The sequence below is a fragment of the Haliotis cracherodii genome, unplaced genomic scaffold, assembly GCF_022045235.1.
Source record: "Haliotis cracherodii isolate W230 unplaced genomic scaffold, xgHalCrac1.p SCAF_21, whole genome shotgun sequence".
Taxonomy (NCBI): domain Eukaryota; kingdom Metazoa; phylum Mollusca; class Gastropoda; order Lepetellida; family Haliotidae; genus Haliotis; species Haliotis cracherodii.
The window spans coordinates 4,860,353-4,887,919 of record NW_027266277.1 but is presented as its reverse complement, the minus strand read 5'-3'; the positions used below and the strand labels follow the sequence as shown (position 1 = coordinate 4,887,919).

The 27,567-nt window shown below is 39.1% G+C and overlaps 1 protein-coding gene across 2 annotated transcripts in view; it reads right to left on the bottom strand.

Moving 5' to 3' along the window:
- The window catches only part of LOC139470895 (G-protein coupled receptor dmsr-1-like), a 126,974-nt gene that overhangs the window by 96,965 nt on the left and 2,442 nt on the right, over positions 1 to 27,567 (bottom strand). The window contains exon 1 of one of the 2 annotated variants that reach the window (XM_071253222.1): positions 12,152 to 12,178. The exons of the other annotated variant lie outside the window; for it this stretch is intronic. Within the exon in view, the coding sequence (XP_071109323.1) occupies positions 12,152 to 12,171 (20 nt within the window). The 5' untranslated portion in view covers positions 12,172 to 12,178. Of the gene's footprint in view, positions 1 to 12,151; positions 12,179 to 27,567 lie in introns of those variants that run through there. 2 annotated transcript variants of the gene reach the window in all.

The following is a 27,567-nucleotide window of genomic DNA, read 5'->3' as shown; positions in this document are numbered from 1 at the left end:
CAGAGCAAAAGTTGCTACATGTCCATGATCACGATCTGTCAACGGACAGCAATGAGCGCCACAGATGGATACTGAGATAGTGTAAGCCGTGCGGTATCCAACTCAATATCCAAATATGCAGTAAGTAATTACAATGTGATTGCATAAGTAAGTGTGCATAATGATACTTATAGTAGACTGGAATTGGTGGGTTAATCCCTGATTAAATATTTTGAAAACCGCCGACCACGCTTGCGATTTGCTTAACTTAATAGAATATGTAAGTTGAGAATGTTAAAACTTACGAGCTGAATCGTCTACCTGTTATCGCCGCATAACATCAGTGAGCACACAGAAAATGTCAATATCCGGTATCATGGCTTCTCGATCTGAACCAGGAAATAGAAGCCTACTCATATGTCATACGTGAAGCGGATACCTTTGTATGATGTTATGATAAAACAACCCCATGGAGATCGATAGTTTGACTCAGTGACCGAATAATGACGAGCTGATATATGATCAGAAAAGTACACAGGGTGACTGGGCGGAAACCTATTAAATAGTTTCTACATTGAGTGCTCTCGGGCCCGGATAATCAATGTCTCGTGAAAGAGTTCCAAGATTTGTATGAACTTCCTGAAACCTTTTAAATGGGATATGTCATCTGTGGCAAACAAGTAAAAACTTCCATGGCATCCACCAGTCCTTGAATTTCCGCCTGTCCCAGATTGTGTGTGTGTGTCACACATTCTGTGAACGATGTGGGGCCCTCTATTTCCTGATAACCCGTTGGGTGTGCTCGCGCTTGGATGTAAAGTGTGATGGTAGGCGAATGTCAGAATTAACATTCCTTCAAACTCATATAGCAAGTTGTCCATAACTACACCGTGCACTTCTCAGTCTCGTAAGCTGATAGAAGAGAATGTTGTTACCACAGTCAACTATATTAAAGCTAATACACTCTGGTCTCTTTGGCCTGTTCATAGTGTAAACACACTCGGACATGACCTGTTTAAAAAGCCGATAATTGAACAAGAATAGATTGAGAAAAGGTGGAATGTCACATACTTCATTTCGTCCTTGCTGTGTAAAATAGAAGTACATATAACTGTTTAGTTACGTGATAAACACCCCGTTCTGTATGATCAATAAAGTCGTCAATATAAGTCCGAAAATTATTTACTTATACTTGAACAAGAGTTACCTGCTGCTCACACGACCGGTACGTAGAATATAACTAATTATTATTGCATATATTCGATACTCGACGGAAGACGCTGATTCAAGGGTACACGACTGACTCCAAATTAACAATTGGTATGTCTGAGAAGAAATGATCCTTGTAATATAATTTACTTTTTTAATTTCAATAAGATATAGTGTTTTATCTCATGTATTCACTCATACTAGGTGTATTAAAACGTTTGCATAACATACAAAGAACTAAAACTGAGCTTTAATTATTTTAAACATAATTCCCTTGCAGTATAATTCGCTTGATCCATCTCTTCCCCAGGTCAGTTATCCTTCTTTTGTGGAAGGTCATATTCTCGTATGTTAACCAGGATTTGTCAAATGTGAAAAGAGGTTGAAGTCACGAGGGACAAGGTGGATGGAGTAGAAGCGCGTATTCACATTCCCGTACTGCAGTCATTATATCCTTAACTGGAGCATTGTCCTGACAGAGAACACCACAACAAGTTTACCACGGCGCTTCTCATTGCCAGACCCGTGCAATCTTTTCCATAAATCGCCATAATATTCACCAGAAATAGATGTACTCCGAGGTAAAACAAATACATGTGTGTAATGCCTTTTTTACCCCAAAAGAAAGTGGTCGTAACTTTCGTAGAAGATCTCGTTGCTTTAAACTTCTTGGTTTCCACTCCATGGATTCTTGTTTGCTCTCGGTATCAGAGTGATGGATCCGGGTCTCATCACCTGCCATTGGCCTAAAATGACAATCGGCTTGGTTGTGATTATACGGGGCAATAGAGGGCGTGATCCGCGTTGTCTTCACTTCATCCGATAGCATTCTAGGAACCCATTAGATATTAAATATTTGTAGAAGTTCATGAAGGATCGTTTCTGTCGCCGTTTGCAGTGTAATTCGCCTATTGTTCAGTGTCACGATTGTTTTCAATGTTTTCGTTTGTGATGCTGATGGTGAGAGTGGTGATCATCTTCCAAACACCCTCTCCAGCTGAATTCCTTCACCTAACGTTTACTTGTAGCACATCATGGGGAAGTCTACCCATAAACAGCATGCAACCGTCATCATTGGCGATTGGCAGTTTATGGTAAACCAATTTGTTGACCTGTCTATACTCACTATTTCCAATTAAAATTATAAAGATTAGGGTACCTCAGGGTTGAAGTCACCTTGTAGGAGGCCGTTTGACTGAAGTACGCCAAATTGTGAAGGATGACTCAACAAAGACAGGTCAATACTATTATTTGTCTCACGTAAACATTACAACAACCCAGATAAAGCTAACGGCTGAGATCTACAATCATAAATGATCAGGAGAGTCAGTTGTTACACATAAATCTAAATCTCGAGAAACCAATTTAACCCCAAAGCTTTTTGTCCATTATAAACATCTCGAACAGGTCTTCAGGGACAAAACCTGTCATAGTTCAATTTAAATGAATTGTGGTTACATGTCAAGGCTGAGTTGCTGCAGCACAGTCGCTCCATCACTCTCACATATCAGTAAAGTGGGGTTTTAAAAAGACCGATAAACTAGCTAATGGGTACTAACCCTAACTGTTTTAAGCAGACGATTTTGACATTATGAAACGAATTTATTCTTGATGTCGCGATCGTGCCAGACGTGTAATAACTTTCTACGACTGTGGAACTTTCGAAAGACTATTGTTCTGACTCTTGTTAATAGTCAGTTAATACTTCACCAAGGAAAAAATAATCATGGATGTGTGTATTTGTAAAAATACTGTTTGTCTCGCAGTAACATGTGTGTGTCTGGAGGAAAACGTGAAGGAAATGTACTTCAACGTCTTCTTTATTCTCAAATACATTTGTTTGTTTGTGGAATAAGGGTCCATAAACACAGCTTTCATAAAACAATGTGTGTGAACTGTGTGATTTAGTTGACCGACAAATGGGTTTATCGTGTACTCCAAAAGTACGATCACAGAAAGTCATCTTGTTATTTTCTCTCCATTCTCACCACTCTACAAACCTGCCGCTCAGACATATGTGTCAATTATTTTTACATTCTAAAGTACTTAAACTATACCACCGAGTGTGACAAAAGGTCTTACGCTCTTAGAAACCTGTAAAATTCACTGTCAGGTTCCGGTTCAATGTCAATTTTGAAAGACAGACTTCTTGATTTACAATTTGTCGGAACCATATAATACAGTTACTTCAAACTTCACTTTTAAGAATACTTAGTACAACTTAGCAAAACAGAAGCTCTTCCATACACAAACTATATATTTCATTGCCTTCGATTTCGACTATATCAAATAGTATTTTTTACCAGGTGTTAGCGAAAAGGTGAACGCATCCTGTCCAATCGGTGGCACCAGTCACAAAGTCATGCTAATTTCTTTGCAGAATTAAGTAATTGCACTTCTGATTTTTTTATTCTTCGATGTGAATGACTGCTGTTAAAACCACCATTACAAACACACTAACCATTTAACTTGTCGAAATATCTGCAACTTTCAGATGAAGATATCTGGATTAAAGTATCACATGCTGAGAATGTAGAGAAAGGCATCAGGATTGGCAGACGTTTGGCAATGACACTACGTCTTGCGTGTATGGTTACATTTGTGGAATTCCTTCCGGAGGAAACTGCAATTGATGTTGATGCTGAAATTGAATCTCAAAATAGTCATTCCATCTCACTCCAATGCTCAAGAAGTGCCGCATTTGCATTGCACCTGATTATGTTTCTCAGTGAAGCAATTTTGAACATATCGGTTGCAGGCAAAGGATACCGTGTCGTGTTGTCTGCAGTGAAGAGATATCTACTCTTTTCCCTCCGCAATGTCTGTCCACAAAGTTTCTCTATGAACAGGTTCAGGTTTTTGTCCATCAGCGACTTACGCAACACCTTTTTGTCCACTATATGAAGGCAGTAGGGGAAATGAACATTTGACCCCAATGAGCATCGAGTATGACTTAATGACTGTAGACTCGGGGCAACTTGGAAGTCTGTATTGCCATGTAAGTCTATGGTTGTTACCTTCCGGGAAATGTAGAAACTGTTATGACCAAGACAAGAAACGGCTTGTAAAGTTCCCAGAGCATATACTACTAACTGCTGAACTCAGGACACGAAGAGGTTGACTTGACAATGATAATGACCTGAAAATCCCAGGACATATGTACCTGCAGAACTTTCCTGAAATCACCACTGCTGTCCTTGACCAAAACACCAAGGAAGAAGGGGATTTCTTCATCTTGAAATTTGCACACCTCTGTAAATAGATCTCAGACATTTACATGTGTGCGACGATCATATTGTCATTGACCAGTTTAGCTGATTGACGTCTGTTATATGAGGAATTATCGAACAAATTTAGACAGGCTATATTCGTTTACATCTACTATCTAGTTAGAAACCTACTTACTACTGAATTGGCTGGCTATATGACTTCACCGGTGCTTCACACAAACGATTTGGTGACCATCTATCAAAATTGGTTTGAGTTATCGTCAGTAAACCAAAGCGCAAATTAAGTACCGATGAGCATTTCAACATACATGTTGATGATGTTTCATCGTGTTGACATGTAGAATTGTTAGAAGCATCCACGTTCGCAGATTACTGTCAGTATAAAAATAAACAAAATATGTACCAGTTATTAGATACCGTTTTGATCTCTAATACGGATTAAGATATTTCGTCAATCTGTTTGTTAGGTACGGTAAACTATTTGCTAAACAGATCAGTTTGGACTTTTCATACCTCTTTTGGAATATGTTACATCGTACTAATATCACTTGCTATGAGACTGAGTACCACCGCCAGGTGGAAATTCTAGGTTCCCTGTATTCCATGTTGGTCGTAAGAGGAGACTTTGGTCAGGCTTTGTGACCTGGCTAATCGTATTTCATCGCATTCTAAAGACATTGGTCAATTAAAGAAAATTACCCGGAATAGTGCTAACTGTGACATTCAGCCGCATCTATATACTTACTAAACACCTTACATACATCAACTAGAACTAACGAATTGTGAGAGTGACGAAAAGGACATCACATATTTGAATACCATCTTTTATGAGAAATTCTTTCATTCTGCCAGTTTTCCATTATGACCAAACATTCATCGCATGTATGTAAATGTTCTAATTAAAAGTAACAGATCTATGGTTGGTATATATGCAAATTACTGCATAAAATATTTTCTAATTTTTCGTTACTTCAGATCTGCCCAAAATTCATCACTAACCTCGTTCGACAACGATGTATAGCTTATCTCATAAATCAAATGTTCAAATTTCAATAAACTTTATACATTTAAACTTGTTTATCCTTGCGAGCACTCAGGTGTGTATATTAACAATAAGCAATACATTATTATTTTTGTAACAAATTAATATTGACTCTTGAGGACATCATCTCATCTTACGGCTAAACTTATGTGAAATCCCCTTTGTTTCCGCGACAGATTACAAATGGCTAAAACAAAGAACATCAAAAAGCATATTACACTTGTCAAACACTCATTAGTATTTTGATTAATAGAAGCTGGAAAGTCTCCCTGGGAGCTTTTCACCGCCTTCATCCTACGCCTTCACACACCTTATTCTCGCCCCTGGTCATGATCCGAGATCTAAGAGAACGTTCTGGGACTTCTTTGTTTCAGTTTGTCGGTGTTTTAAGGTTTTATATCATTTTCAATCAGGCTATGTATCTTGTAAACAAAGGGTCTGAATATAATATCCCAGATATGCAGCAAGCGGAACGTCTTTATTCTACTGGGTATCAATTCAAATAACATTTGAACCTGTGAAACTAAACATAACACGTATGTCAGCGATCTGCTTTTAGTAGAGATTGCTTACAATTGTTGTATGGTTTCTATTGCTTTTGTTATCATGCGCGGAAAAACGCGTGTTATTTCTTGTTTATAAATTGCTCTAGGAATTTCGTGTTTTCCATTAAAAACTACCTTATTCATGCGCAATCGGCCGGAGAATGACAAAAGTACAGTAGCTCTTATTATTCTCAACTTACACATGACAACAACTAAAGCGTGATTGTGAAAACGTTGGAAGATACCCCATAAGGATGGCAGCACATTATAACATGACCTCCCGATACAACTTAATTAGATAAATACGCCTGTATACAACCTCTTCACGTTCCAATGGGGTATCAGTGGGGTTTCGACATCTTATTTGGTCAGATTCTGGTTCACTGCCTTGGTGTGTAATTTATATTACATTCCAGAGTCCATGATTCCAGAAGAAAATTGCGATCCAAGTGTCAGGTGTCCTTGTTCCGGCAATGATTGTTGCAAGTAAACCAAGAACCTTGTAGCAATGTTCTGGGATAGTTCCTCAAACAGATCTGTCACTATCATGAATGCTCGGCTCAATGAGCGAAACAAATGTCCAATCACTGTAGCATATGCGTCAATATTTCCACACAGGGATACCTCAGTGGGGAGTATATGGGTCATCACGATCCACAACCAGTCTAACGATCCTGTGTTTAAAATGTGTTCATCTCTTGATGTAACCATGACAAATATGTCGAAAAATTATCTTCAATCACACGAATAGTTCATGGTTGCCTTACAGAGCATTGTCATGTCAAATCCATGCACGTATTTTGAACACACCAAATCCGAATATGATAACACTCTTTGAAGGCAACCAAGTTGAACTATTCGTGTGACTAGGAAAGGTTTGAGATCTGGCACTGAGAACATATCAGTCCGGGTTTAGAATTACAAGAGAAAACTGATAAGAATGTTTACCTCAGCAGATGGAATCAATATCGTTCTTTATGGAGACGGATGGAGTTGCTGTGCGGTTATAAACAGTGCATTGCATACAAATCCATTAGCGACTTGACAGCAAGATGTAATCTAACATTTCATATCTTATGACATTAATTTACAGCATATATATATATATATATATATATATATATATATAAGTACAACGTACAATAGTAAAGCCTCGTCGACGATAAATCCAATCACTTGCGAAATTCTAAGAGAATGATTCCTTCGAAGTCTTTATCGACACACTGCTTTTCTCGAACAACGTGGAAACTCTCTGTACTATCGGTTGTCCCCTGTTCTTGATACGTTTTTCCCATGTAAAGTCAATAATAATAATAATAATAATAATAATAATATGTCAAAACCCATAATGAAAACAAGGCATTCCACAGTTTTCTTAAACGTGCCAAGGATGTGGGACATAATCTCAACGTCAATGTTGATTTGGGTGATGGTTCTGAACTGTTTGACGGTATTGGAATGAGTGTCAAGCATGCGAAGTGCCATGTCAAATCGGCACAGAAAGAGGCTATACCAACGACCACTGCATCGAGTTGAGAAGAAAAGCAACCCTTCAGTGGTCTTCGTTTTGATGACGTCCGCCCAAAGAGCGGAAGGTCCGGGATCCGATCCCCGGCCTCGTCATACCAAAAGACGTTAAAAGATGGTATTTGTTGTTACCCTGTCTGGCGTTCGGCATTAAGGGGCTAAAACAAGGACCGGTCGGCTCGTGGTCAGTGTACTGTGTCTGAGTGGGGTATTCATATTAAACTGCGACATGGTATCTCAGTGAGCTAGCACTATGAATCGGCATCAGTCCGGACTAGTACAAGCAGCCTCACAAACAAACACACGTACATGCACGTTGCTATATAATTGCAATAATCTTGGACGCGACGTTAAACCCCATTTCATCTCACCTCACCTCACCTCATTTTGATGAAGTCGGCTGACCTGAAAAGTGAGACAGACACACTCGAAACCGTCAATGTGTGATTTTGCATCACAATGTAAATATGAAAATGTAAATTATGTAATGAATTTAATGAGACTGTGCAACATATTGTCAGTGGATGCCCATCTTTGGCACAAACACAGTTTCTGAAGCGACATGATTTTGTGGCTCGATCATTTTATTACCGTCTTCGCAATGCTTGTTGTTTTGACTCAGAGGTCCATCCATGGCAGAATATGTAGAGGGCGTCATGATAAATCCAATGAAATCATTTATTTTTCTGTCCTTTGTGACACTGATGTGATTGACAAGATTCAGGAAAACATGGCAAATATGCAGACCTCGCTTTCGACATGTCACGCTTGCATCCCGAGTACCACGTTGTCAGACTCCCAAATGTACACGATGCCTGAGGATTAGTACCTCCCCATCGGTTAAATGACATTGAGAAAGTACTAAGGTTTGCTGCCAGGAATAAAGATGGCTGCAGTGTTGGGGAGTCTTCACATTCTCCGAAAAGTTCTAGGTGGGTTGGACTAGGCAAGGCTTCCTGTGAGAAGTTCCTTTCGATGTGTAGATTGGGTAGGGCCCTGAGCTGACGATGAGCCTAACCAGCCTAACTGTTCCAGGATCACCCAAACCCTCTTTGCTGCATTTTATTATTTTAATTTGTACATCATCATCATCATCATAATAATAATAAGATTCCAAGGTATTTGACATTTTAAGTCATCAAGTCATAAGCTACAAAAATATTTTATGTATCCGCACGATTACAAAATACGCTCATATATACATTACCATGATGGTAGAATGTAAATAGCATTTGCCATTCGATCGTCTGTCACATTACTCTTAAAACGCGTGTCAGGTCAAGAAGCTACTTGTCAATTAACAAGATCCTTGACACCTGGACAATTGTTTCATGTTGTGATGAGGCCAAATATGGCATAGTCTACAGAATTACACTGGGGCCAACCTGGCGGTTGTATTGACGAACATGGCTATTCCATTAACCTTTGAATCTCGCTCAACTATATAGCCACTTCAGAATTAGAACAAAATCTGTGCTGAATATACATATGAGTAGCGATGTGCAAATTGCCATTACACATTCAAATCCTTGCACGAGGCTGTCGCCGATAATGTGTTCATTGTATTACAGGGAAATAGTTAGCACTTTATTATCATTTAAATTCGTGCTAGACTTTTGATACCTGGCATCGTTTCAAAACAATAAACGTAAAACAGGATGAAGAATAAAGGCGTTTCCCCATAAGCATCATATGGAAGCATCTTGAATGCCACGCTTATACTTTTTCGACGTTCCTGTAAGGGATGCTTTACAATTTCGTGAGCATTAAATAATGGTTGTGTCAATTGCTGGTTAAGCGTGTGTAGGCAGACATATTGATATGACGCATTTAATCAATTTTGGGTATGAGTGCAACAAGGAATCTGCACACAGGGCAAATGTAGATGAAATTAAATACTGATAATTGATTACTGATGACATGTGATTAGATTTACTCATCTGCGTACAATGTTGTCACTTTCACAGCTTGTTACACCTGGGCATGTTTTATTAAATTACCACTCTAAGGTAAATGTAAACGAATGGAAACAACCCACCTTATTAGATGTATATGGTAATGCACATGTGATAATGCTTATCACGCCTGATATATATGTACATAACAAAACTATTTCTTTGTGAAACTATTCTCTATAAGGAAGATGCCGGACTCAATTTCCTTATGTTGAGGTACAAATAAAGAAAATACTACTTATATTACCTGTACAAATTTGCTAATGAATATCTTCTTTTCATTTTCAAAAGGTGACCTTATATACCATTCTGATAGGCGATAAAGACAGAGTTATATAAAAGCTACTCACAGACATGACCAGCTGTTTTGAGTTCCTTTAACACCACCTTGACTATAAAGTAATTCTTCCCAGTGACAAGGCTAATGTTAAGCATCAGTCACTCTCCCCTTTCAGTGCATCTTTTGAAAGAAAAGAGTATTTCATAGTGACATGATGATTTATGTGTGCCCAGAAGTTTTTGACAGAAAAGAGTTCCTTCACCTTCGGTCATTCTGCCTCATTGAATCACAAGAAAATCCGTTGATTGCCAGAAAAGAACAACTTGGAATGGATGGTACTTCCTTGCTGTTAAAGTGTGACACACATTACTGGAGAATGGAAAACTTCATGCTAGGCACACACGCTACACATGTTATGATTAATGTGGTGGTCGTTTCAGCGCAACAATTAATAACATAATAAAACAGGTGCAAAATGCGCAAAAGAAGTTATTTGGTTACTAAACACCCTTTTTTTTAGGTACACAATTCGTGAGACGTAAACACGAAAATGGACTTCAGTTTAAGCGGTTACCCTTCATCGGAGAAATGAATATAGCCGTTGTAATGGAAACATACGCACTGTTATTTGGTGGTGGTGGGGGAGGGGGGGGGGGGGGGGGGGGTCATTAATTCCGATCTGATGTTGTGGGGTATGTACGTACACATTTACGTTCTTAATTATTTCCATTGTATATTCGACATTGATACAGCGCAATCCTCCACTACATAAATTAAATTATAATTTTAATCAAGCCAAACGGCAAAATGTGAATTTAGTGAGTTTCTATGGCAGACAAAAATTCATCTTCAGTGGTCAAAATCTTACCTTGTCAGGCGGTCGATAGTATAATCTTTGTATCTATTTCAAAGCAAATACCGACTCGGTACTACTTTCAAGTGTTTAGTAACCTTTTCATGAACAAAGGAGATAAATCGACTTCACATTACACGTTCCGGCGGAGGCAGACGAGTATTACACACGTCCAGACGGACATTAAACTGATTGGTGAAGGTGTAACTTTCGCTCTGTTACTGTAGCAGTGCACTATAAACTAGAAAACGATTTCAACAGTGGCAAGTCAAGCCAGGTATTGTCGAAATAAGCACAACCTGCTACAACCTAAACATCAAGGACCTTGTCATCCTCAATACAATAGAAATATTCATCAATGTTCAAGTGCTACAATGCTATACGCCCTGATATAGATATCATCTATACTAAAATTGGCATTAGGGTTTATCTGTTGATACCGGTTGGAAAGCCACGCGTGTTTCTGTGTACATACAAAGCTCTGTACTGTGTATCATACATCGGCATTTGCGAAACACATATTTTAACTAAATGATCAATACAAGGTATACATGCTTGAAATTTCTACGAGCACAACGAGTGGTAGGAGATTGTTTACGCCAGAGTGATGTTTTGCACATAAGATAGTGTGGCATAATAAACAAGTTCAGATTCTGTGTAAATGTTTTTTTTAGGCAAAACATAACTCTAAAACAGATCTGAGAAAGGACAGGCCTTTTTTAGTCATTTAGAAATATCACCAGATTGTTTATGCTTATCAGTTGGTTCTTCATGAATTCAATTTGATTCTTAGTGCTCGCTGTTCATGGAATGTCCTCGGCAGTAGTAGAGTGACTGAGTATAGTTATACGCCGTTGTTAGCCATATTCCAGGAATATCACGACACCACATAGTACGGATGTTTGGAATCGATCGCGGGTCTTTGGCGAGAGGATCTAACGCTTTAACCACTAGTCTACCCACCTCCCAGTAGTAAATAAGCCTAGTGGTTTAAGCGTTAGTTAATTGTGCTAAAGGTCAGGTTCGACTCCCTAAATTGGTACAATGTGTGATGCCTGTTCCCCAGTCTAACAGCGGAGTAAAAACAAACGGACTCACTGGTGAACAATCAGTTCTTCTTGAACATGTCAGGTTGAATCTTCAGTGGTACTATCACATGTTTCGGTATGTATGTCTGTGAATTACGTTTTGTACAGTCAAGAGAGTGACTAAACAGCTATAACTGCATTTAATGTAACGAGCATCGTTTGATATACACAGTGACATGTATAAGCATGTAGACAGTATATGTATCACCAATGATCATTCCAGTGTTTCTTTACTCAAGTTAGTGTGCTAGCTGAGCGCAGTCCCCAGTCCATCAGAACATGCAAGTCACATCATCATCATGATATTAACCGCTCCACTCCACTTGCCTATCACTGTGTTATAGATAAGGATACACTGTGTGAAATAAGAGACACATTACAATACAAAACACACCAATCTCTCATGACAGAAATACATGTGAAGTCTCATTAACGGAACTCACCCGCAGTACGTTGATCCCATGCTTGTCATTCGCTCTGCTTCGCTTGCTGGGAATGTCCGTTGACAATTCAATTACTACAAATCTGTTAGTTCCAATTGTGGGATGGCATAGCCTAGTGGAGGGGAGGTAACCGCTGATGTCTGGTGAAAACCCAAAGATGACGTCTCCCTGACTGTTCAGCCGCGCGTCCTATCCTCAGCACAGAAATGTCTCCATCCAGCCTCGATGTTGCAATGGCACAGTTTTGTGTAGCTACCGTGTCAGCATTTTAGCATTACCAAGGAAACGGGCAGTAATAACTTTGATCATAGCTTTACAATCATAGCTTCCCTAGCGAGGATACACCCACTCCGGGTCCAACACAAAGCACTCCCAAACTGGATTCCTTCCAAGACAGCATTTTGTCTATATGTGTCATTTAACTTGCATATGACGCTTTAAGATAAGCTTGTACTTTTGTGTTCTGTGTAGAATGAACTATAAATGATTTTTCATTTCCACAATAGGTGCAATCTGTGTGTCATCAGCGACGCTTCCTCGCTGTGGAAATACGTTTCATCAAGTTTGTTTTACTCCTACATGTTGACATACCTTAAATTGCCATTCAAAGAAACGCTTCCTACTATCTGAAGCACCAGACAAGCAGGCGGTGATCTCCCTCATATAAACGGAACCAGAATGTTTTCGCCGGTGTATGCTAAACGAAGCATTGGCGTGAGACCTATCTATACATATGCAACACATTATGATTGATGTGCGTGCGTGCGTGCGTGCGTGCGTGCGTCCGTGTGTGTGCGTGTGTGCATGCATGCGTGTTAGACCGACCATGAGATAAAGGATCTTTTTGGTCAAAAATCATATTTTAACTCCTCATTGTATTTTAAAACTACAGTATCTTAGGAACACAAAAGTATAATTCACAAGCTTGATTTGTAACCATTACAGAGATACATGGCATCAAATATTTGGACTCATTTTCCAACTTATTACTGTTCGTGTAATATTTGCAGTTGTTAGCGTTAATGTTCGATCAATTTAAAGTAGAGATTAATCTGAAAGGTTTTGAAAAAAAATGTCCATATTATATTAACAAGAGACAAATTCGATATTTATGTCCAGTCGGCACACATAGCGATTTTTACTGAAGTAAGATGACGTCAAACAATTAAAGCAGAGGCGATTGTCTCCAGGACCTGAGGATGCCCTCGTCTGTATATCAGTAACAGATAGAGATACCATCACATTCCACAGACAGTCCACTCGTGTCGTAAAAATGGTATCACAAATGGTGTGGTATTTTATTTATTACCCACATAAGACATGTATTTAAATGTAACGATGTAACAACATGGGCATTGCTAACCTATCCTTTCATACGCACTGAAAAAGTGTTTCGGCAAGTGTGCAACCGACTTCATCTGCAACGATCAACATCTTTAGTTAAGTATTTATTCAAATAATAGTAATTAAAGCGCATACCTATTAGGCCGCAGTGAACCTTAAGATCTGATTGTTCTTTAACACCGCATTCGACAATATTGCTGCTGTATGACGGTAATTTAATATATATATATAATATGTATAATGGAGTCTGGACCTGGACCGCCGTGGGGGTCCGATGACATAAGCAATAAGCAAGTCACCGGGTCCAACCACCCGATCAATTTGGTCGCCACATACGATCAGCATACGTTGTTGGGGATGTATTCTAACCCGAAATCCAACAGTTCCGCAAACTTAATCGTGGTCCTACTGTCTGGCACTTGCACCGGTGCTGTGCAATCAACATCGTTCATTTCCTGAATCAACTGAATCTGCATCCTGCTCCTATCGATTTGGGAAAAAATAAGTCAATGTGATTGCCAAAAAGCAGTTCCAGTTAGTTTTACAACGCTGTATTGAAGCATCGAAAATATACAAACTCGAGTCTGCTTCGACATTGTGTCAGTGATGGCTTCCATGAAGGGCAGGGTCACCGTCAATAAGAACATTGAGGGTAACACCGTTTTACTCTGGAAGTCAAAACGGTTCATATCTTGCTGTTTTGGGCCACAAAATGTGACCTAATCTTCCTTTTTGGCTTGATATGTACCACATGAATCATAAACACCGTATTAAAAGTGGTTATCGTAATCGAACATGGTAACGAGGTGTTAGTAACACATGCTGCCACCTATTTCCCCGCTGTTTTATCATATTAACTAGAAACAGCCAAATACGCACAATGGTTGAATGCTCATATTTCCATAAATGCGGGATCGGTAAATGGCGGTTTGTTATAACTAGCGTCATCAACTTAACGTGACATAAGAATATAGTGTTATACTGAAATACCACCTTCTGTGCCCAACCATCACAACTTCATCCTTAATCACGATCGCGACAAAACAGTCAAAGTCACGATTTTCTCCTAATTCCCAGACTTTGATTTGAAATGCTATACACCGCCGAACACACCGACAAGCCTGCTTCCCGAGGGCGCGAGAAAGACAAAAGGCTGCGTCAACATCACGTAATAGGAAATTTTATCTTATTCCAACATGCTTTGGGGTTTCAGATCGTGCCGATAATGGCGTGAACTGAAATGAAGGAACTGTCTTAATCACAGTACAAATTCACCGGCTAGATTAACTCACGCTGAAAACGTAACCTTTGTAATTTGCGAATTCAGTACAAAACCATGCCGACGTTCTTTAATATTCGTTGTTTTAATGCACATAACGTTGTTAATTGGCATCATACCAGCAACTGGTTCATTGAAATGCTTAGAAATTCAATTATTTCCGTGACATTATAACGAGTCAAATTGAGTATTTGAAAACCAGCTCAAAAAGGTTGCGGTATTTGTAAGAACAATAATCCCAGTGATCAGTCTTCTTTAAAGTGTCAACCTTATGCAGGATTGGTAACTTTTATTTTACATGCATGAGCACAATTTCACAACGTCACAAAAGTTTTTTTCTGGGGGACAATAGTTGTCAGCATCTCGTGAATTAATGAGTTCAGGAAATTAGACTTTTCCAGTGTGATGGCGAAGTGTGGCATTAGACTCGGAATCACGTTTAGTGGTACACCATCATAAAAATTGTTTTCTTCAGTTCAAAAAGTCGCGTTCATATATTTCATGAATCCCACTAAACCATGACATATTTCATGTTTGAAACCTGTGATTATTAAAACCAGAGTGAAAATGACGTCAAACAAACTTCACAAAATCCTTTCGTAAACACAGTGATTCCTCTGGGATGGGGTGCAAAGATCGTTAAAAAGCTTATACATGAAAATTAATATTTCCACGCTCCAAATGCGAGATAGCTCGTCACGCCAAAGACCTGGGCTTGATTCTCGACATGGGTACAATGTGTGAAGCTCATTCCTGGTGTCCCCCCCCCCCCCCCCCCCCCCCCCTTGACAGTGCTGGAATATTGCTCAAAGCTAAAACCAAACTCACTCACTCATAAAATGCGAGAAGGGAGTTTTGAATCGGTTTCAAAAGCAAATTTTCATAATGTGTCATATACCTGTCAATACTGATCTCAAAAGAAATGTTCCGCGCATATTCTTAAGGAACTGACATTATGGACGCAAACTTATACACAAACATTGAAAGCCCGTAGGTGCTTGCTCAGTTGCTGAGAAAATTGAAGTCAAAGATGAGAGAATAACATTTTTTAGCCACAAAGTAAATTTTAAAAAGATTTTTTTGCACAGATCAAATGACTCTTCATTCACAAGAGATTCCATCACATTTACCGGATGGTACAAAATATTATGACCTGTGGCAACATCTTCAGAAACGGATGAAACGATATTTCATTGAACGAGATTAGAAAACACGTGTAGCCTTCAGGTATGAGTGGCTCTTGTACCTATATTGTGGTCCATTACCTCAGTTCTGGGAGGTAAAGCATAAAAGTTCACCTTGTGATGGCAATGATCCGCTCTCTGGCGGAGCTAATATAAGTCACACCAGCAAATATCAAAATGGCCTGTGGTTAAGATGAAGACGATAGCGTAATTCTCTCATCGTCTGCGGCAAGGATTACCATGGTACCAGCAAATCTATGGCATTCAGTTTCCAATAGCTAGAAGGAAAAACAGGATGAGAATAAGAGAGCGGGAATAAATGCATCCGGTGATAGTGGAGGGGAAGGCAATTAAGATAATAAAGAAAGGAAAATAAGTACGTTGTCATATTTCTGTTCTATACAGGTATGAGCGTGATACACAACTGCACATTCGTAGACCTGGACACTGGTACTTTACCTAAATTCCACCACAGCAATTCACATGTCATTGGTCAATAGAGTCACCGGGTACATGTGTGTTTGTCTTATCAGTTAGTTTATCCTGTGGAACAAGTTGTATTCTATGCATAACTCCGTAAATAGATGAAACTATGTCAATAGATGATACTCTGTTGACCGACGATCAAATAGAGTGAGTGAGTGAGTGAGTTAAGGTTTATAGTCACATCGGCAATATTTCAGACAAATAGTGACGAGAAGTTAACATCACGAGAAGACTACATCACGTTATATATTACTGATACACGAACATGAACTGGATTATCACATACGTCGATTTAAAACCAGCATGTCATCATAAAATTTAGACTATTCAAAATAATACAAAAGAAAAATGGGCTAGAGATCACCAGCAACCAAAGGTAAGTAACCACACTAGGAACCATGGGGACTAACGGTACTTCTGCTACCAAAGTGGTACTCCAGCAGGATTTCACCATCCCTCTGGGTACTGGAGATTGCTGGAAGGTTAAGCCAACAATTCAAATTACAACTATACTACGATTAAAACTATGGTGGAAATAAACATACTTTGAATGATGTGGTCTTATATACTCCCACAGAGGGACAATAATTTTGCGCTACGTCAACCCCCTTGAGAGAAAAGCCACTTACAATCGCAGATAATCAAATTTACTCAAACCAATTTAAAAGATAATTACGTAATTACAAAACATGATCTTCAAAAATGTTGCAACGAAAATATTTCTTTTAAAACGTAAATGATTAAATTAGAATTCACGCTGTGAAAAGGTCCTTCGTAGTTGATGCTTTGAAATATTTATCCCTTGCGATGGAAAAATCAATGCAGTCAAGCAGGACATGCTTGACCGTGATTCTTTTATCACAAGGGATACACATCAGAGGGTCTTTCAATAAGTGCTCATGTGTATATGGCCGTGTGTACCTGTTATGGCCAATACGACATCGTCGTTTTATGACCTCTTCAAATCTGGACTGACAACCCAAGTAGGTGTAACCAATAGTTGGTTTTATTTCATGTAATTTATTTATACCTACTTGGGTGTCCCACTTCTTTTGCATAAGATCTCTGATGTAACATCTTATAATAGGCTTATAGTCACTGTATGGAAGAAGAAGTGATGTCATAGATTTGTTGAGAGGTGCTTTAGCTGCAGCATCAACCATTTTGTTGCCAACAATTCCAACATGACTGGGCAACCAACAAAAGACAATGTCGTATTGGCCAGTTGCAAGGGTATTAAATAATTCTAAAGTAGCAAGAGTCAGTGGATGAGTCGAGTTGACAATTTTTAGTGTCTGTAGGCATGACAATGAATCAGAGAATGATATGCCGTGTACATTTACTTTGGTGCTGAATATATTCCAGTGATGCCAGTATAGCCTTGGCTTCAGCAATGAATATGGAGCAATGATCTGGTATTCTAGAAGATATAATTTTTTATCCAACGACTGTGGCACTAGCAGTTGTGCCACAATCCTTCGACCCATCAGTAAAAATAGAACGGTAAGAATAATATTTGGAGAAGATCACATGGAAATAACTTATACTCTGTAAATAGATGATATTCCGTAAATATATGATGCTCTGTGAACAGATGATACCCTTTAAATACAAGTAAATGGTACTCTGTAGATAGATTGTACTCTGTGAATACACGATACCATGTAAACACATGATACTCTGTAAATTGATGGCGATAAGCTGTAGACAGATGATGCTCTTTAAATAGATTGTTCTCTGTAAATAGATTGTACTCTGAAAATAGATTGTACTGTAAATACAGGACACCATGTAAATAGATGATACACCGTAAACAGATGATACTCTGTAAATAGATGGCCTTACTCTGTATATATCAATTTACATGTAATCGACCATGAACGTGGTATCATCAATAGTGAGTGAGTGCGTGAGTATGGTTTTTATGCCGCATTTTGCAATATTCCAGCATTATCACGACGGGGGACACCAGCTTATTTACACATTATACCCGGGTCTTCGGCGTGAAGAGCAAATGCTTTAATCACTAGGCTACCCGACCGCCTCTCTATTTAAAGAGTAATTAAATACGTGGTACGAGTTGAAAGCGCTAAAAGCGCTAGACAATAAAGACTGTGTTCAATCTTACTCCACTTTTTTTACTGTGCTTTTTCCATATATAGTGATTGGGCTCTATTGTCCGCAGAACTAACTCCTTTGTTCATCATACCCTCGTCTAAATGCTACTTAAAGTAGTTATTTAACCGTTGCTGTAATAGCAATATTACCAGAACATTAATTTATTCGATAAGATGTGCCCGTCATGAGCTGACAAGTGTTGCTCGTGTGTTGAGACCTGTACTTGCAGATCTACATTGTGAAGTACATAAAAAGGACCTTTTGTCAACTTCAGCAGGACTTTTTAGCATAAAAATAGTTATGTCAACGAAGTAATAATGAAAATGAATACCGCATTGTTTTTTGACAAGATATGCTTCATACAAGGTTGCAATATGTAGGACCTCCTTCAAAGGACAACGTCTAGCGGAAATTTATTTAAACCTTAGAATCCATGACGTAAAACAATAAAGTACATGTACATATTTTTACATTTTACTGTTTACCGCGACAGGAATAGATATAATAATCTATATATAGATATAATAGTGGGATACTGAAACAAGAAGTTTGGAAGAGGTAGACACACCGTGTATTGATAATTGGACGTTAACGTTGCCTACACTGGAAGCAGCCCTGGGTGAGTTTGACTGGGACTATGAGGCGACATTTATGCCATGGCATTACCATGATGAACAGAATCTGAAGGGGTTGTTACGTAATATGTTTTTCCATAGGTTTAACGTGTGACACGAAAATTGTTCACTTACAAAAAGAATGTCTAATTAGCAGGATCCTTGAGGGATTATAAGCCTTCTTCAGAATCTCTTCCCAGTCTCAAAAACATGTTTTGTAAAAGAAGCAATCGATAATCTAACGCCACGGGTGTCACTTCAAGGACGAAACATTGAATATTGAAAGATCTTCATCCTACAAACCATACATGCATGTGGTTTGGATCATATTTCTAAACCAGTTCATTTTGTTGCAACACAGGTCTTCTTGGGCCTTGATAAATACGAATGTTCCAGTAAAACGGTTCTGTCTGGTGTACAATAAGGCATTCTCTATATTATTGAATTGATAAAATTCTTCTTCCTCCGATAGATATTATCTAGCATTCACAAGCGGATAGTCACTGCCATCTATCTGCCAAAATACATTTGTTGCTGGAAGTATAAAAAATGAAAGAAAAGATAAATATTAGTCACAATCAACATTTAAGATCAATCATCCTCAGTACACGTGGCATATTATTATCATCAGTAGTAGTAGTAGTGGTAGTAGTAGTAGTGGTAGTAGTAGTGGTAGTAGTAGTAGTAGTAGTAGTGGTGGTAGTAGTAGTAGTAGTGGTGGTGGTAGTAGTAGTAGTGGTAGTAGTAGTAGTAGTAGTAGTAGTGGTAGTAGTAGTAGTAGTAGTGGTAGTAGCAGTAGTAGTGGTAGTACCAGTAGTAGTAGTAGTGGTAGTAGTAGTGGTAGTAGTAGTAGTAGTAGTAGTAGTGGCAGTAGTTGTAGTGGTAGTGGTAGTAGTAGTAGTAGTAGTAGTAGTAGTAGTGGTAGTGGTATTAGTAGAAGTAGTAGTAGTAGTGGTAGTAGTGGTAGTAGTAGTAGTAGTAGTAGTAGTAGTAGTGGCAGTAGTTGTAGTGGTAGTAGTAGTGGTAGTAGTAGTAGTAGTAGTAGTAGTAGTAGTAGTGGTAGTGGTAGTAATAGTGGTAGTAGTAGTGGAAGAAGTAGTAGTAGTAGTAGTAGTAGTAGTAGTAGTGGTAGTAGTAGTAGTAGTAGTGGTACTAGTAGTAGTGGTACTAGTAGTAGTGGTAGTGGTAGTAGTAGTAGTAGTAGTAGTAGTAGTAGTAGTAGTGGTAGTAGTAGTAGTAGTAGTGGTACTAGTAGTAGTGGTAGCAGTAGTAGTGGTAGTGGTAGTAGTAGTAGTAGTAGTAGTAGTGGTATTAGTAGAAGTAGTAGTAGTAGTAGTGGTAGTAGTAGTAGTAGTGGTAGCAGTAGTGGTAGTAGTAGTAGTAGTAGTAGTAGTGGTAGTGGTATTAGTAGAAGTAGTAGTAGTAGTGGTAGTAGTAGTAGTAGTATTGGTAGTAGTAGTAGTAGTGGTAGTAGTTGTAGTGGTAGTAGTAGTAGTAGTAGTAGTAGTAGTAGTAGTAGTAGTAGTACAAACACATAAAGAAATCTCAAAGAGGCCACATCGCGTATTATATGGTCTTGCTTCACTATAGAGTAATCACATATATTTATATGTTTCAAACTGTTGAAAAACAAGAAACTGCCTGCTACAAAAGATACATTTGTGTAGGTGTGTTTCACCTAGAATATCAAATAGACGGTCCCCACTGATCTTTCGAGGACATCCAGCACCAACATCGAAGAAGCAGTAGCCTTGGGAGCATACTGGCCCTCAATAATATTTCTGTATCCAACAACATCATAATAACGGCGCGTTAAGAGCATACACCCCCACACACACACACACATACACACACACACACACACACTACCACAACCCCCACCCACCCCCACCCACCCCCCACACTACCACAACCCCCACCCACCCCCCACCCCCACATACACGGGTATATCTGTATCCCCCACCAACATCGCCGTTAATCGTCTGCATTAATGTTTTAGCGTCGAGGTAACTGTGAACTCGCAAATCATCAACGATGTGCATGCGTCATCGGTGGACACTGTGGTAATGGTAGCAGCAGTATATTCGTTGAAATGATATTAATCTCTGTATTTATTAGACTGAAAGACAACGAATATTGGTCTAGTTGTCTTTACCCCAGACACCATAGATATATTGTGGTCTTTCATCTTCTCCTTTCGCCTTTTTTTCTCCTCGTATTTTTGGATTGAACTTGAATTTAAGCTTTACTTTGTTGAACATCTCTCTCATGGTTGTCTGGCGGGGTTATGTGTACCGCATGAAACCATGCATATTGGTATTATTGATGAGTCTGGATTTCACATAGAGTGAAGAGCAAGGTATCATAGATTCTGAGTGCAGACATATTACGCAAACTAAAAGAGAAAAAGTAGATCTTTACATCTGATATTATCGCATTTTTTTACAGATAAGAAGAAGCATAATCATTACATACCATACACCACAGTTTTGGTCTCGTCTTGCAAGTTCTACAATCATAGCTAGAACAGATTTCTCTCACTGCGATACACGTGAAAAGTGTAAAGAAAATAGGTCATTTTTCATGTAAACACAAGCATTAATGAACGTAGTTTAGATAGTTTCATAACAGATGTACGACATACATAAATATATCTCTTTCGACGTAAATGAATTAAACTCTTTCACCATTCATAGTTTCATACCGTAAGACGTAAATAAATCTCGTCCTGTATTTGTTATGGATGTAATGCCTTTTCTAACCAGTCATGTGCATTTGTGTATATTAAATACAAGAGGTGGAGTAACTTTGTGTTCCATATTCCGTTTTCCTATGCTTTTCATACCATTATCCAGTAAAGCAAATTCAATCACTCTACGTTGCTGGGCACCAACGTTGCTAAGATAGGGTAAAAATATTATTGTTACGGAACAATGGAATTGCCAAGTAATAAGACAACAATTAATTTCCGTTAACCGTTAAGGTAAATTTGCCATGACTGATAAGCTACTTTGTAGCTGTGTGATGGCGACATCCAGTCTCGTATCGGTACAATATGAGATCCCTGCTTTCAGCAACAGTGGCACTCAGCAGGGAACGTATTAGAGAGAGCTGATTTTCCGTTCTTTAGGTCAGACCAGGGGACGACTTGCTGACTTGATTACATTGCTAGACGAAGCATTGATACTGATAATTAACAACGGGTCTTGCAGCAGGTGCGCCATGCTTCTGTTATCAAAGTTTCAAGTTAGCTGTACCATTGAAACAATTTCCAGATTGGATCAAGTAAACTATATAATTCTTAAGAGTGCGTGTCCAGAATATCCATTCATTAGCATACAGTAAATGACTACTTTAAAACGATGACAATGACCCTGCTGGCATCCATGACATGTACTGTTAGAAGCGGTTTAAATTATTTTTCTCTGGGAGGACGGCTTTGAGACATAGTTAATGACATGCCCTGCTATGTCACGTGAGTAAATCGCGAGCTGTGTCCACTCACAGGCTACCATCACGGTCAAGCTATCTTAAGCAGTGGACCACGCCAATCGATAGGGATTGAGTGGGAAAGGTCTAGCTCTAGCCCAAATGCTTTGTTCCGTCTCTAGTCATTAACGTGATCTAAACGTCCTAATGGGTGCTTCATCTTGGGGTAGACATCGTTAGGAATGCAGTACGATATGATGCGATCGCTGGAGATGAGGAGCTTGTGTATTTGATGAAAGTGGGCTGTGATTAGAGGAGAACTGGCCTGTGAATGGAGGGGGCCATTGAGATTCACTTGTAATGGATCAAATTGAAAAGGGCTCCTGCAATTATTTTGCTATCGACAGCATCAAGGATTAAAAGATGTGTACTATATTGTTAAACAGGGATAGTAAACTATGTAATCATATGCCTGAACTGCAGATGGAATGAGTAAATGAGGCTCTACAATTCAGTCAGTAAACAAATAGAAAATAGTAAGGAAGTCTGCAAGTAATAGAGTCTGGTCCAGGGCCCAGTTGCACAAACCGATCGTAGAGCTATGACTGTCGTACGTTTATGTTAAAGTACGGGAGTTACGATCACTTAAACGCTACGATCGCTTTGTGGAACAGGCCCCTGGGCAACCGTTAAACAATATTTGTGTTTGCGTTTCATGTCTTTACACAATGTTTACGAAAACATATTACATAATGTTATGAACAAAGCTGAAAGGCAGTCGTCTCATAAAAAGTTTATTTATGAAAATAACGAGCCATTCTATACAAAATGACAGAAAATGTTTATGTAGAGAAGTGAGGGAGTTGAGCTATAAGGTGGAACAGGAGTGCAGTCATATCGCGGCTAGTTCCGATAAATCTGGGAGGAATGCCGAAACACAAAGCATCAAACTCAGTGCTGGCACTGCCAAAAGACGTATGTATTTACTGTACATAAGAAGGCTGTCGTCACGTGAGTCCATGTCAGCATGGTCAGAGACATACAATCAACAAGGTCACACACTGTAACCAACCAAGTTGGCTTTTACAACAACAGCACAGTGTTCAAGGCGCTATTTTGCCCTGATATGTACGTAGGGTGTATTTGCGTGGTCATACTGCATATGTCATAGAATTAAGGGTTACTCGGAATCTGTAGATGTAGCTATTCCTTTCGTTGAATTAATGAATTACGCCCTTCCCTGAATCACGTCATAGTTAATTAACACCAAACGTATGCCTGCGGATCATTTCACTGTGAAAGGAATGAGCAAATGGAACTCAAAACGTGTACATGAGGGAAATCAACATTTGTAAATGCTTCTATAATCTTTAGTTTCACAAATACACCAAACACAATATAGTATCATGTAGTACTCATCTCTGTATTGTATTGTAAGACAACAGACATACGCCAACAATTAAAACTTTAGCTCCAAATGCAGAACTGTCTTCAAAAATACAAATATATTTTGTTCATTGGTTATAATTATTAACTAATCGATGATGTTTCACGTTTTCTTCTAATTTGATTGATGCATACTATAGCTACTTCTTGCATGCCAGGGAAGAAAACATTGCCTGTTTACTCACAACCATGATACTTCTTTCAGGATCAATGTTGTTTCAATGTTTTCATTCATTTCACACATCTATCTAAATATATTTAGATTGATAAGCTACAATGAAAGCTACAATTGAGACAAAGAATCTGCTCTAAATTTAGAAAATGACATGTTTTATATCGAGCCAGTATTATCCATATCTCATGTTTCGAGTTGGAGAAGTAGCCACGGAATAGCACTTTGAATGATATAATTCAATACCATGTCGATTGCGGCCGGAAAACCGGGATGGACACACACTGATCTGAATCGTTCATTTGCCTTCAACCTCATCATTAATCGAGCAAAGCAGACCAAGGATAAATACTGAACAACAAAAGTTCCTGCGACATTGAATAAGATTTAATGCAAAGTTATGTTTTGTACCAAATCTGAAACAATTTCAGTTTGCAACATATAAAAAGACCCCTGTAAGTGTTCAAATTGTTTAATTTGCCATACTGACTTCAGAAAATGCGTGATTTCATTTAAAAAAACATGAGCATGCCAAAATGTCAGTTTTCACATCAATAGCGTGTGTGTCCACCTCTGGTTGCGATGCAAGCAACACATCTTCGTCTCATGGAATGGACCAGGCGTCGCACAAAGTCTTGTGGGATATCTGTCCATATCTGCTGGAGCATGTTTTGAAGTTCCTGGACTGTCTGTGGAACACGTGGTTGACGTCGAAGGAACCGATCTATCTCATCCCACATGTACTCGATAGGTGAGAGATCAGGGGAGCGAGCCGGCTAGGGGATGACATTCACGTTTTTTGTTGAAGAGAATCCTGAACAAGTCGAGCAATATGAGGCCGGGCGTTGTCATGTGGAAAGGTTATGCCTCGGCCATGACGACGCAAAAACGGTAGAACAACAGGGCCGATGATCTCGTCGCGGTAGCGCTGTCCATTGAGATTTCCCTCTACCACTATCAAACTGGTCCTCTGTCTTGCTATAATCCTACCCCATACCATAACGCTGCCGACCCCGAACCGATCTTCTTCCATGACAGAATGATTGACGTAACGTTCACCTCGGCGTCGGTACACTCGAATCCGTCCCGCACTGTGGCTGAGGTGAAAACGTCAGTGAATAAACTTGTCCCAGCGTAGACACTGGTTTCCTGTCAAAATGGGACGTCTGGCGGGTCTTCTGGCGACAATCCCTGCACATCTTAGGCGACGACATACGGTTTGTTAAGATATTCGGTCAAGGCAAGGGATGCTTCTTGCAGTCACTGTTGCTGGCTTGAATCGATTTCGTAGTTGTGTTGTTCGAATCCAGTTGTCTTGTCGATTATTGGTTACGCGTGGTCTGCCACTTCGAGGATGGTCTCTGACTACATTCGTCTGTTGCCAACGTTGCCATGAACACCAAATGGCGTTTCTGTGGACGTTATATTGTCTTGCAACATCGCGTTGACTCGATCCTGCTTCAAGCCTACCAATGGCTCGCAGACGCTCATTTTCGGACAAGCGTGGCATTTCGTAATGTTGAATAATTGCGTTATTTTGTTGTTTTTCTGGGTGGTTGTTGTCAGTACGATGCTGAACAATGCATATGGAATCCCGTTAACGCACATGTTTTTGTAATACCAATTCTTGGGTAGTGAAGTGCATAGGGCTTGCATAAAAGTCAACTTTTGCATGGAATGCATGCTTTTCTGTAGCAGTTGCGTTTTTGTGATTTGATTCCATACATGTATTTCAATACTGAAAACCAAACTTTACTTGTTTGAAAAATACACTAAAATATTGGTGTCACAGGAACTTTTGTTGTTGAGTATAGATCAGACGGTTTTTTTTGTCCAAGGAACTGCTGCGCGTTCCTTAGATCCATTTTCACATACCAGCTTTCAGAAATTTAATACCACTATCGTCCTCCACTGAGGATGTTACATGTCTTTTGATGTAGGTCTGTGCACCTGAAGAGGTTTACAAAATCAGATTTCTCCATTTTTTCTACATATGAAATCGTCCATATGCATATATGTCACAGGGAATATATATAATGCCTGATTCACGCAGGGAAGATACATAATCAGTTTTCAGGCTGTACATTTATTCCTTGATTTAACAAGTAGTCTGTTAGGCATATTTTATGAAACCACTTTATTCATGGTTGTTAATATCAATATAAAAATGTCAAAGAGTGTATTAAAAAGAATGGTTAAAAAATCACATGCACATGTGCACATCTAGCCTGGTTGATGGAACAGTTGGTCAACACTGTAATCAAAACAACGTTAGTATAGGCGTGACCGTCTCGTTAATACTAAACAAAAACACTACCTGTTGTAACAACACATGGTCATTACTGTCATGGTGTTCATTAAGTTAACTGTGAAAAGACTAAATATATAAAACGCACACTTGTTTTATTCATAGCTGAGTTTCATTCATAGCTGTTAGAAAACTTATTCATTATAGTTCAGTACAAGAAATGTTAAATGAGTTTACTGAGAATAAGTAAGTATAAACAACCCACACGCGTTCTGTGGCAATATTCAAGGTATAAAGCTGTTGACAGTGTGTATTCCCTCTCATTTCCGACATGGAATAAAGTCTTTGTTTCAGTTCAGTTCGTTTGGTCAACTTTGTAATCATTCAACCTCAGTAAATCATGTTATATCTTAACAGTTTATCTTATTTGGTATTACAGTTTTAGAATTTAATGCGCCGTGCAATCTGTTACATTTCACTTAAACAAAACAGTAAGTGTGGGCAATGGAATACCAGGTGCCGAGCACACTTGTAATCTATCACAGAAAAAAGGACAAAGCCCGAGTGGCTTCTGTCATCTATTGATTGTATTCCATATGTAATCAGTAAGCACGTACAACAGCCAGTTATCCCCACTAAAGGTACATCTTAGTGCCGGCCTTCATTAAATGATCACAAAGGAAGATCATGAAACACAAACGGGCCTGAAATAGGAGCGAGTTGCCTTTCCAGGCAAAATTCTCTGTTGATGATAAAAGTGATGTAAATATGATAACAGTAGACATTCTGTGTCATAGTGGACAATGATCGTTGCCGTCCCATCCATCAGGTGTATCCTACTTGTTTCAGTGAGGGCTCTTCACACCAATCAATGCGTCTGTGCTTTGATGGATGGGACTGGGGTTGCATCACCGTCTTCACTGATGTGTCTATGTATTTGCAAGCCAATAATATGTGTTCACAATTGCAAATTTTGGTCTTAGATTTTGCTCGTCGAAGTGCCTCTTGTCGAGTTTCTTTCTGAAGAAAGCCGGAACCATGGATGAGTGTCCCTCGGATGTTGCATCCGCAATTTCCGGGCCGAATGGTCTTTTGG